This window comes from Polypterus senegalus, chromosome 17 (assembly GCF_016835505.1).
Source record: "Polypterus senegalus isolate Bchr_013 chromosome 17, ASM1683550v1, whole genome shotgun sequence".
Classification (NCBI taxonomy): domain Eukaryota; kingdom Metazoa; phylum Chordata; class Cladistia; order Polypteriformes; family Polypteridae; genus Polypterus; species Polypterus senegalus.
Genome location: NC_053170.1, coordinates 59,868,666 through 59,880,931, shown reverse-complemented (window position 1 = coordinate 59,880,931; position 12,266 = coordinate 59,868,666). Strand labels below are relative to the sequence as shown.

Genomic DNA, 12,266 nt, shown 5'->3' with positions numbered 1-12,266 from the left:
TTTGGAATTTATATCCTTCTGCCTGTAGAGGCACTGAAACAGAGCGTGTTCAGTCACCAGGGTAAACCGCCTACCCCACAAACAATAGTAGACTTCCTCCACCGCCCCTTTAATTGCCAAACATTCCTAACTCAGTGGTCAAGTAATTACACTCCATGGAAAGCAATTTTCTTCTCAGAAATGTAATTGGATGTTCTTCCCTATGGAAAATGTTGAAAGAGTACAGCCCCCAAATCAAACTCACTTACCTCCATTTGCAGATTAAACTCCTTAGAAAAGTGCAGATTCTGTAGAACCAGGTACAAAGTGTTCTTTAAGTCAGAGAAGAACCTTTCGTAATCATAGGTCCAGACAATATTGCGGTTCGTTCTGGCACACATCAGGTCAGTGAGACTGGCAGCTCCATGTACAAAATTCAGAATGCACCGTCTGTAATAACCAGTGAGTCCAAGGAAAGCATGAGCCTGCTTCTACGTTTCCAGATGGGGATATGCAATCAACTCCCCTACCTTGTTCAACTGAGGTCTAAAAAAAATGCCCCATGGAATACCCTAAAAAATGCATTTCCAATATTTACATTTACATTTATTTGCTTCGCAGACTCTTTTATCCAAAGTGACTTACAAAAGAGGTAAACAATCGAGTAACATTAGGTTGGGCTTCTATGTTTAGCAAGTGTAATAGGACAGGTAACAAAAGTTGATTGCCACAAATGAAAAGATGTAATAATTCATACATTTACAATCATAGATTGCAATCAATGCAACAATTAAACTTAAACAAATTGACCAAGAATATGAAGCATCACAGCACAAAGTTTTTTTTTTTCCTCTTTTCAGTTAGACAGGTTAGACAGATATTCACAGAACAGATGGGTCTTCAAGGCAGGTGTTAGCAACAGTGAGCCAAACTGTATAGTGATGGAAAGTTGAGTGGCTGGCTGGGATCATAAGAAGCTCGATTTTTGCCAGGTTGAGCCGTTGGTGGTGGACATTCATCAAGGTTGAGATATCAGTAGGACATGCAAAGACTCTAGCTGATACCGTATTGTCCTCCAGGGGGAACAACAAGTATAGCTGTGTATCATCAGTATAACACTGATTAGAGAACCTGTGCAAATGGATGATGGAGCCCAGTGAGGTGGTATAAAGAGAGAAGAGTAGAGGAAATCGCACCAATTCTTGGGGTACACCAGTGCATGACTGGTGTGCCTTTGACAGCTCCCTTCAACAGGACACACTGTAGGATCTGCCCGAGATGTAGGACTCAAACCCTCTGAGAGCAATCCCAGTAATACCAAGATCAAAGAAGGTGGCAAGAAGGATGTTGTGGTTGACTGTGTCAAAGGCAGAAGAGAGATCTACAGTAGGATAATCAAGACTGATGACGGCATAGCTGGTTGACTACAGTCAGTAGAGCCGTCTCGGTCGAGTTGTTATTCTTGAAGCTGGACTGGTGGGTATCAAGCAATCAATTCTATACAAGGAAGGAAGAGACCTGGTTAGAAACAACGTATTTTAGTGTTTTGGAAAGAAAGAACAGGAGACAGACAAGCCTGTAATTGTTAATTTGGGATGGAATAAGTGTTGGTTTTTTGAGAAGTAGGATTTTGAGAAGTAGCATGTTTGAAGATGTTAGGGAATGTTCCTGAGCTGAGTGAGATGTTAATGACGTGTGTAATTGCAGGAATGAGTGAGGGAGAGATGTTCTGAAGGAGATGGAAGGGAATAACATTGAGTGGACAGGTAGTGGGGTGATTGGAAAGAAGGTTGGAAACATCATTGGCAGACGGGGGGGGGATGGGGGGGATGTATTGAATGTTGGGTGTTGCTTGGAAGGAGGCATAATGAGTGGCAGCGAGGGTGAGAACTGACTGCTAATTGCAGCCATCCTAATCTGGAAAAACGTGTCAAAATCATTAGCAGACAAGGAGGTGGGGGAGCAGGTGGAGGAGGATTAAGAAGGAAAGTCAAAGCAGAGAACAGAGAGCATGTGTCGGTGGTGCTGTTAATTCTAGTCTGGTAGAACCTTACCTTAGTGTTGATGGTGGTAGAAGAAAAGGATGCAGGAAGGGATTGATACTTAGCCAGGTGTGTCCGAGTTTTGGACTTCCTCCATTTCCTTTCGGTTGTCCTGAGTTTGGTCCATTGATTCCAGAGTGCTTTGGAAGGCCGGGGACAGGAGGGTATTTTGTTTGCAGGCCTGGAAGAGAGAGGACAAACACTGTCAAGACAGGAAGTCAGAGTCAAGCATAGGGTGTCTGTGTTAGTGTTGGTGTCAAAATAGAAGAAATGGTCAGGAAGAGGGAGAGCAGAGAAGACTATGGGAGAGAAGTGGGTGGGAGAGAGATATCAGGGGTATCAGTGGAAGGATACAGTGTAGAAAGGAGTAGAGTGAGAAAAGGGAAGCAGTAGAGAGAACTGAATGAAAAAGTGGTCAAACTTGTAGAGGAGTGACAGTTGCATTTGTGGAGGTGCAGTTGTGTGACAGAACAAGGTCGAGCAGATACCAGCTTTGTGAGTGAGTGGGGTGTGGAGCTGTGTGATGCTGAATGACGGAAAGAAGAGCGAAGTCAGCAGCAGGAGGGCTATTCAGGTGGATGTTCAAGTGGGCTTGCATCATCTAGGAGGGGAGACACCAGTCCATCGTCAAGGAAGATTCCAAGCAAACCTGGAAGGCAATGAACAACAACAATGGTCATGTTAATTGGAGAGGAGGTAACCCACCCCCCTGCAACAAAAAAATTAAATACTCAAAAATGCCTTGATGAATTTGATTATAACTTGGTGACACTAAAGAAAAAAGAAAATTAGACAACACTTTTTTTATTTCTTGATAATGTTTTTGTCTGTTTATTACTAATTTACATGCTCTGTGCTGCACTGAGAGTGTGCTTTAAGCAAATAAAGAACCCAGTAGAAGTTATTGAGTGAGCAGACGAATTACACCAGTAACCAATAAGGTGGACAACTGATGATAGAGCAACATCCTGGGCAGGAAAAAAAGAGACGTCATCAAGTTATGTAATGGAAAAAGAAAGTTCAGTAAACTCATTGCATATGCAAATTCAGTGGTTAGAAAGCATTGTGTTTTACTATTAACCACCTACTATAATATTTCTATCACACAATGGTATCCTTTGAAACTTACCTTAAGTTTATTGACTTAATGTGTTGGTAACACATGATCTATAAAAGACCAGCAAATGCTGGTATGAAACCTAATTACAACATCAAATGGCATACATCTGTATTATTCTTATGTTAAATCTATATTCTTTTATACACTGTATATTTCCTTGAAACAATGCCATAATTTACACATGCTGTAATAGTTTGTTTGGACACTTTTACATTTAAAATGTAATTTAGAAATATTTTGGTGACAGGTTTTCTATATATTCATCCATTATCCAACCTGCTATATCCTAACTACAGGGTCATGGGGGTCCGCTGGAGCCAATCCCAGCCAACACAGGGCACAAGGCAGGAAACAAACCCTGGGCAGGGCGCCAGCCCACCGCAGGCCGCACACACACACACACCCACACACCAAGCACACACTAGGGATAATTTAGGATCGCCAATGTACCTAACCTGCATGTCTTATATAAATTGGAGAATGCTGGATCTGAATCCAATAAAAAAGAATTCTGTACACACCTTCTATAAGTAATTTAGCAGAAAAACCTTATAATAAAAGTGAATGGAATTTGAGGTGGTAAATAATCACTTTTGTGTTAAAGATACTGTAATCGTTTCTATGAAACAATGCTACAATTTAATACACATAAGATCAAAGTGCTTACTATCAACAGAGAAGAAATAGTGTTTGAGGGTGTTGGACCTGCTGGACACTCCCACTTCAAACAAAAGGTAGACCTTCCAGACTTGTGACACCTCCTCCTCCAGCCACAGGTCCTTGAATGAAATCATAGGGAGAGGTGGCTGAAGCACCAAGAGAGGGGTCTGCTGCTAGAGGTCTGTAGCCAGACTCTGTTGCTTTATAGCGCTTGGAGTGGTCCTTCAATAGTGATGGACAAGTGGCGCCGATCAAATAGGAAGCTCTGCAGTCTACTTGTGACTTTATGCTGTAGGAAGGTAAGTAAATAAGTCAAAGTAAATGGGTAAATAACTTTTACATAAGTAACATATAAATGTTTTTTATATAATGACCATCAGAAAACATAGTCACAAACAAGACTTTGTGCAATACCTGTAAGCTCTGCTGTTTCATTGAAGGACGTGCATGTAGCAGATTTACTGGCAGAACGACTCCCGACCAGTTGCTGCATCCAAACAGCTGCGTTCTTCTTATCTGTGATGGGACGTTTCTTGCTGGAAGGGCTTTTGTTCTCTTTTACCAATGTAGAACCCTCATCCTCATCATTATTTGAAAACAGCAGTGACAGATTGGAGGGAGTAAATAAAGTAAAAAAAAACACTAACTTTTACAAGTACCATACATTTACAATGGCTGTTACAGACTCAAATCAAATGTATGTTTTTATTCTATAATAGTAACAATTAAGGGCAGCTCACTACTCAAAATGGGAATTCTAGGAATCGCCCAGAATCTAATCCCGCAACCTCTTAATTATGGGTCAGCAGTTCTTACCCCAGCACCACCCAAGCAGTCATGTCAGTGTCGTACCCTAACCCAATTTCTTTTTCTTCAGTTATATTCTTGAATAAAAGTGGACTTGTTTTGTAATATGTGTACCTTTTGTGAAAGTGTTTATTTGATATTTGATAATTTTGTCTTTAGTACTATAACATTAAAACAGTTTCTGTTCTAGTTATGTGTTCAATATTTATTGCCTCACATTTTCTGTCATCCTACGTTTGCACAGATCGTTGTAGACATGGAACACAGATGAAATAAATGCATGTGTTCCAAATAACGATATATTATTTACCCTATGCAACTCCTGGCACCTCACACTCAGATAAACAGACTTGAGCTGGGAGAACTTTTTGTTCGAGTTAAACTGCGGCAGTGGGGGGCTTGGCTGCTTGCTGCTTGTGCCAATCGACACATTTGCAAAACAAAAGACACTAATGGAGAGGTGCGAAGGAATTTAAGGTGGCCCAGGATTCCGAGTTTTTTTGTAGGCTTCAGGGATTCTGGTGTTAAATCACAGGATGGGAAGAATACATTTACTGACACTTACATGGAGTCACTTTATACATGGAAAAATATGACTGACTTACAGATGGTGGTACACTTCTTAAATACACTTGTCAATTATAGAAATGTGTAGTTAGTTTCGTTCGTCATGTCCTTGCTAGTTACTGATAAATAAGACTCTAGGAGTCAGAATTCTGCTACACTAGATTATACTGGTTTTCTTATCAATGCTTGCCCTTATGCTAAAGTAGCAGCAGGGACTGGTTCAGAGATCAAGGCTTTATTTAAAATGCTTTCTATTAATGCTAAAGTCAAAAGCCAATAGTTAAATAGGACAGACATCATTCAATATAATCAATATATTATCAAATAGTGAAAATTATATTTATCAGTAAAAATGATCTTTCATACCCATCAAGAAATGCATCAGGTAAGGCTGCAGTCAAATTAATTGCTGGAGTAAGTAATAGCTACCAAACACGTTTAATGAAGTCAATGATTATATATAAACTTTTAATTAGTGCACAACATACCCTATTAGTGATCCAGCATGGGCTTACTACTAAATCTTATTCTGTTATTAAAAAAATATATATAATAAATTTCATACAGAGAATGCAGTTACTTAATATAGCATATAGTAGGTTTTTGAATCTCAAGTAGACTAAATAAATCATATATGGATACTCACTCTACACACAAAAGCCATTCTACTTTGTGACCAACATCATGTAAAACAGCCACTTTTCATGACACATATATGTACTTTGACAGTAGATATAAAAACTGCTGCAGCTCCACTCTGATCCACTCCCTCTGAACGCTGGCTTCCTTTGAAGAGAACAAGTGAAGTAAACTAACATTTGTGTATTGTTAAAAAAAAACTTGCATGTATACTATTGGGAAACAATAATTATTCTGGGCAATGATAACTTGTAAATAAAAAACTGTAAATTGTGATACATTAATAGAAGCAAAAAAGTTTAGGGTAAATATTAAGAATTACTTATAGTATTGTACAATAAAAGAAGACATACTAAATAAGATTAAACATCACTATGAGACAGAAGTCCTTATTAGTATTTAACAAAAATGGTTATTTGAAAAATGTACAGGCTCATTTTTTTCAGTGCATTATTTTATGAAAAATATCAATTATCTAAGAAAATAATAAAATACGTTTCTTTGTAGCAGATAATATTCTAAAGCAGCTGGAAACCAGAAAAATGGACCGTGTGGCGAAGGACTTTGTCAAGCTTCGTCTTCAGATTGAGAACAAATCCATGGAGGTGTAAAAAGAATCTACCAGGCAGTATTTTAGTGATGTTCTTCTATATGAATCTGAATAAAGTTATTTTTAAAAAGTCATAATATGCTTTGCTTATTCTTAAAAGGTAAACAAAGTACTGTATGTGTAATAAATGTGAATAAATAATGCCAAAGCACAACTAACAACTAATGCAAACATCTACTTATTTTGTATAAACAGAAGTATTAGAATGTTTAAGTTTAATAATGTCTTGACTGTCTTTTTTTAATTTAAAGTCTTCCCATGTGAACCTAAGCAATCTACTTTGTTGAATTTACTAATAACCCCATATTGTAATTAAAATTTTCAGCTCATAAATTAATTAGTACATTTTATTTAATGTTGCATTTCTGGACACTCAAAGAATCAATTTAAGATAAAAAACAAACATCAGGAAAATGTAAAAAAACATAAATAAAGTAAAATGCATACTTATTAAAATATATTAAAACAATCAGGAGAGTTTTGAGATGGTTTTGAATAAAGAAATACAAACCTGAAATTTTTGAGGGAGTAAATTCCAGTGCTGTCATGGAAGATGGGTGGAGTAAAGGGACAACAAGAAGACCAGAAGGAAATCAACCTGGTAAGTAATCTTTGACAAGAGTCAGCTGTCTAAACTAAAATCGGTTGGTTAAGTACATTTGAGCCCACAAATAATCAATACCAGTTACACCTTGTGAACTATGGCTGGCCGTTCATCCCGACCAATACTCTCACGCCGCTAGATGGAGCCTTTCCGGCAGCATGGAGGTGCCTTGAATTCCAGCAGGGCATCATGGATATTGGAGTTTTCCTTCACAGCCCTGCTGGATACCATGGGGGCCTCAAGGAGACGCTGCAGGGAGGCTCAGAGACTTGTATTTGCCCTATAACCCGGAAGTACGTCCTGGTCACAGGGACAGAGGAAATTATGTACTCCCGGGATGACAAAGAAGAGTTTTGATCTGACCCAGAAGTGCTAGGAAATCACTTGGACTGAGGGTTCAGAAGCACTTCCGGGTCAAGAACTATAAAGGACTCTGGGAAATCCCAGACGAACAAGCTGAGTTGCGTGGCAGGGTGGCAACACATCTGGGAGAGTGGAGGATTGATTATTGTATTGTGAAATTGTTTATTTATGAGTATTGTGGAGAGGAGGGTACTTTGTGCACTGTTTAGTTCAAATAAATTAATAATTTGGACTTTTATATGGTGTCTGGCGTCTGATCTGAGGGTTCAAGGGGACGACAGCGCCCCCTATCTGTCACAACCTAAATAAGACAAGTGAGAGCCTGTGAGAAATATTGTCAAATTATGACCTAATATCAAGAGTGTTATTAGTAGCCCAAAGCAGATTGTTCAGTGCTGTGATTGAAAAGGTTTAAAATAGTTGGGAAGTAAATTGTAAAACTTTGGTAAGAATGGAAATATGGCACTAATTGTTGAAATCAATGAGATTACTACTAGCGTTTTTGATAACGGGGTGACATTACTAGTTTTAAGATCATTGGGGACTTCTCCAGAGAAAAGGGGAGAGTTAATTATAAGAATGAAAAGAGGAACGGGCGAAGTTGTAGCTTTTTTTGACAAAAGCAGAGGGTACACTGTCAACTCGACATGTTGATGAATTAGACTTACAGATCTTGCTCAATATCAAAATATCATTAACTAGGAAGAAATACGAGCCAAGACTCATCCAGGATGGATGTCATGGAAATCGTGTAGAACCAAGATCTTGGTCTGCTTGTATTGTCATGCCCTCTATGTAGAGCTGGCAACCGTCCTCATTTTCCCGAACATGTCCTCCTTTTCAACACTCCATGGACTGTCAGGGAGGAATTTATAAAATTTTTAAAATGTCCAGAATTTTGGCTTCTAAAATTTGAAAGTCTCCAGATCCTTATCGTTGGTAAAAATTGAAAGTCAATCAGCATTTGCATTAGTAGTGCGCACACTTTTTTCCCCAGAATCTTCACTTCTATTCCGGTAATAAACAACGCAGATATTACGAGAAGAGTCAATGTTTGTCCAACTTGGCTTTTTCACTTCATCTTTTGAATTCAACTTTATCTTCTTGGTGAGTAGACAGTTTATTATAAATGTTGTTCCTTTTCTTAATTATTTGTAATCCTAACTCACTGTAACTAAGTGAATTTATTCAAAATTGAAATTACAATTTCATGTTTTCTATGTGAGATCTTATTTTCGGTTCTTCTTTCAGCAGCTTTGTTAAACAAGAAATTTCATACATCCAGGTACAGCCCGTCATATTTAAGTGTGAGTACTGCTCTGTAATAATTTAATGGAAAATATTGTTATTACCATCCGCTGTTCTAAAATGGATTTGTAATTTTTAATGAATGAGTCACCTATTAAAGTTTCAGTTAATTTAAAAAAAATCACACATTTATTCTGCCAATGCAATGCAATATCTTTTTAGTTATCAATTGATCAAGTAATAAGTCACTTCTTCAAGTAATTTAATATTTTCATAATTCTTTCATTTACATAGATTCAGGAATACCCATTATGCCAAAAGGAAAGTGCGAGTTCACAGACTACTTGAACAGCAAATCTCCTTGTTTTCGAAAGAGCAGAAAAGATTCAATTCCAGTAATATGCTATGTAAAAATTTCTATACATATTTATCCAAGAACCCAGATTTACTGAGGAAAATAGCTTCAGCGAAAAAATATAAAAGAAAATACATAAATGCAAATAAACTAAATTGAAAAGAGTAATTAAAATTGTTTTTATTTTATGAGAAGTGAATTTCCCATGTGTATCAAGATGTTTGGTTTTTAAAATATTGATCATTTATTGTTAACCCATCCTAGAGGGAAGCCTTTAAGACTGGGATACAAGGGGCACAGAAATAGAGAACATCTTCACCTTATAGAAAAGACATATAATAGTGGATTTAGAGAATACTTCTAATTTTCTACATTTTGCTAGGTTGCATCTTAATCCTGTCATGCAAAAGAAGTATATATTATATTATTTCACAAAAGTATTGCATTATTATGTAAAAGATATTGCCTGTTGTGGCTGGTATCCTTGTGCATGCACATGCTCCACACATCTTGTAATGTTAGTGCTGGACATTTTAAGGATGTGCATTCTACTCAATCTGCACCGTGTCTGGGAACTTCCTCATTGCAAAGTGTGGCTGCAGAAAGTTTTAAACAACTCACCACATCCACATTACACGCCAAAGGTGTGCTTTCTTGAAGGATTTTACTGAATGTACCTCTTTGTAAATTGAAACACTGTATATACAAAGGAAACATACACGTATTTACAGGTAAACAACAAGCCAATAAATAAGACACAGACTTACAAATCAGTACATAGCAGACAGTAAAGGTGTAACAGAGACATAAGGTTCTAGCGGGGCTACATAGTAGTAATAGTGTTGTTTGTGTTCGTACCACGTGCGTCTTGTTTCCATCATCCCGTTTACTGTTTTTGTGTGTCAGTGAATGATGATGGAAGGAGACCGCAGCCCCAAACCTGGAAAACACCGGCTTTCAATCAATTACATTCGTCACAGGACTATAAAAACAATCAAGAGGGAACAAAGAGGGGGAAGAGAGAGGAGAAAGGAGACTTTCATTTCACGACCACGAACCACCTGTACCTGCTGTATTTCACATCGCGCATTTCCATCCAGTTTGTTTTTCATTCCGCCGGATTTACTCCAATACCCTCATCACAAGAGACCCCGGGGTCGGATCATTTTCCACCACCGCCGAGGATACACGGTGAGGCTGTTCCATTTTTTTCCGGGAATTACAAACACTCCATATATCGGTTAACCAGTCATCTGCATTCAGGACAATTGTTACTCGGACTCAAGTTCACGACCGTTCATTTCCGTGTCTCATTCATTGTTGTTATTCGTGTTGTTTGTTATATGTTACAAGGGCAAGGGAGGGTTTGTGATATTCATAGGTTGTTTTCACATTGTTGCTTTGGTGGATATATATATATATATATATATATATATATATATATATATATATATATGGGATGCTAAACAGGTAAATACATTGATTTTCTGAATATATAAAAAAAAGTCAAAACTTGAATATATAAAGTCCGCGTCGGAATATATAAACTCATTCCTGAATATATAAAGTCAAAATAAATTTATTTGAAATGACTCGGGCACATTTTTAGTAAACTAAAAAAACTGAAATAAGTTAACAAAAACGTATTCAGAAAAAGAAATAAAAAAAACACTATACGGTTAATGTGTTGAAAATGATGCATGTGCCCTGCCCAGGACTGGTTCCTGCCTTGCGCCCAGTGTTGGCTGGGATTGGCTCCAGCAGACCCCCGTGACCCTGTATTCAGATTCAGCGGGTTAGAAAATGGATGGATGGATGGATGAATTTATATATTGAAATTTTGACTTTATATATTGCAGCGCTTACTTTATATACTCAGGTTTTGACTTTATATATTCAAGGTATAACTTTATATATTCGGGAATGAATTTATATATTCCAGCGCTGACTTCATATATTCCGACCGCTGACTTTATATATTCAAGTTTTGACTTTATATATTCAGAAAATTAATGTATTTGCCTGTTTGGCACCCCATAATATATATATATATATATATATATATATATATATATATATATATATATATATATATATATAGTTGTTGTTTTTCTGTTTCATTTAATACAACTTATCAGTTTAAGTTTACATATCTGTTTTCCTTTTGTGCTTATTTACACCGTCAATTGTGGGGAAAAGTTGAATTTGTTAAAGGTAGCCTATGGCTTGATAATTAGATTCACCTCAGTAATTTATCCAGGCCACAGGTCTTGGAGGTGTAGCTGCCGGCCGGGTAAGGGGTCGGCCATTACAAGGTAATCAACTTACAAACTGAGTGATTTCCAGGGCTTGATCATGATGGTTGATATGTTTGTAGAGAGGAATCCAGATTGTCATGGACCACAACCAGACAAACCTCAAGAGGTATGTTTTGGTCGTGTCCAAAACAAGAGAAAAAAGGGAAGCCCATATGACCAATTGTGGGGTAAACACTCCCCACCTGATATATATCACTTGTGAAAGCCACGAGGACGTACAGCTCCCCAGACCCGAACACAGACAGGCACAGAGACACAAGTCCAAAAGCAGCACACAGTTTGGCAGTTCTGTTTCCCCACTTCAGAGCACAGTACACAACAAACAATCAACTTTCAACAGCATTAGTGCAACTGCTACCTCTTTTGTGTCTGGGGCACCACTTTCGTCGTGCCATTAATAAAGCAATATTTAACCTGTCATCACCTGCCTCTGCTCAGATGGTGTCTATCTTGTCTTATTGACTCTGTGTAGTCACAGATTGTTGTTCTTCATTTAAACAACAACTTACCTGCTGTTTTTCCATTTTCATACCCATGTATTTATTTTCCATGTTCCACTGGTCCTGCATGACAGAAGGTTCACCAGATGGCTTCATACATCTTCTAGACAAGAATTCTTCTTCTCCTAGAACTGAGGTCTTTTAAGCTTCTATTGCTGTTTCTGGTGTACTGGTCTGTTGTGCTGGATGGGGTTCCTAGACCCATCTCCAGCAACCAGGCTTGAGACTGACCATCCATGGCAGACAACTGAATTTTAAAATACTTCTTATTAACCATCTAATTTGGTGTTTCTTCATTGCCTGTTGACTCGAGTTATTTTGTTTCGGGCCTAAACTTGGAGTAGGAGCATTAATAAAATGAGTGGATGGACGTTGGTAGTTATGTTTGTTATTCACTGCCTTGAAACAGTTTAGGAGCTGCGAGTCAAGATGCATTATGTGGAGTAATGTCTTT

General features: G+C 37.8%; 1 protein-coding gene and 1 long non-coding RNA gene across 3 annotated transcripts in view; one reads left to right on the top strand and one right to left on the bottom strand.

Annotated features, from left to right (window-relative positions):
• Positions 1–7,154, top strand: part of unc13d (unc-13 homolog D (C. elegans)) — a 400,017-nt gene extending 392,863 nt beyond the window's left edge. The window contains exon 31 of one of the 2 annotated variants that reach the window (XM_039739768.1): positions 6,325–7,154. In XM_039739768.1, the coding sequence (XP_039595702.1) occupies positions 6,325–6,425 (101 nt within the window). In that variant the 3' untranslated portion in view covers positions 6,426–7,154. Of the gene's footprint in view, positions 1–6,321 lie in introns of both variants that reach the window. The other variant, XM_039739767.1, reaches the window with a different exon arrangement.
• LOC120517438 lies at positions 731–4,420 on the bottom strand. Its single transcript, XR_005631035.1, has 5 exons — positions 4,216–4,420; positions 3,809–4,090; positions 2,510–2,670; positions 2,034–2,202; positions 731–1,476 (listed from the first exon to the last, which is right to left on the bottom strand). It is a non-coding gene; the product is annotated as an uncharacterized LOC120517438 (long non-coding RNA).
• Positions 7,155–12,266: the final 5,112 nt, after the last annotated feature.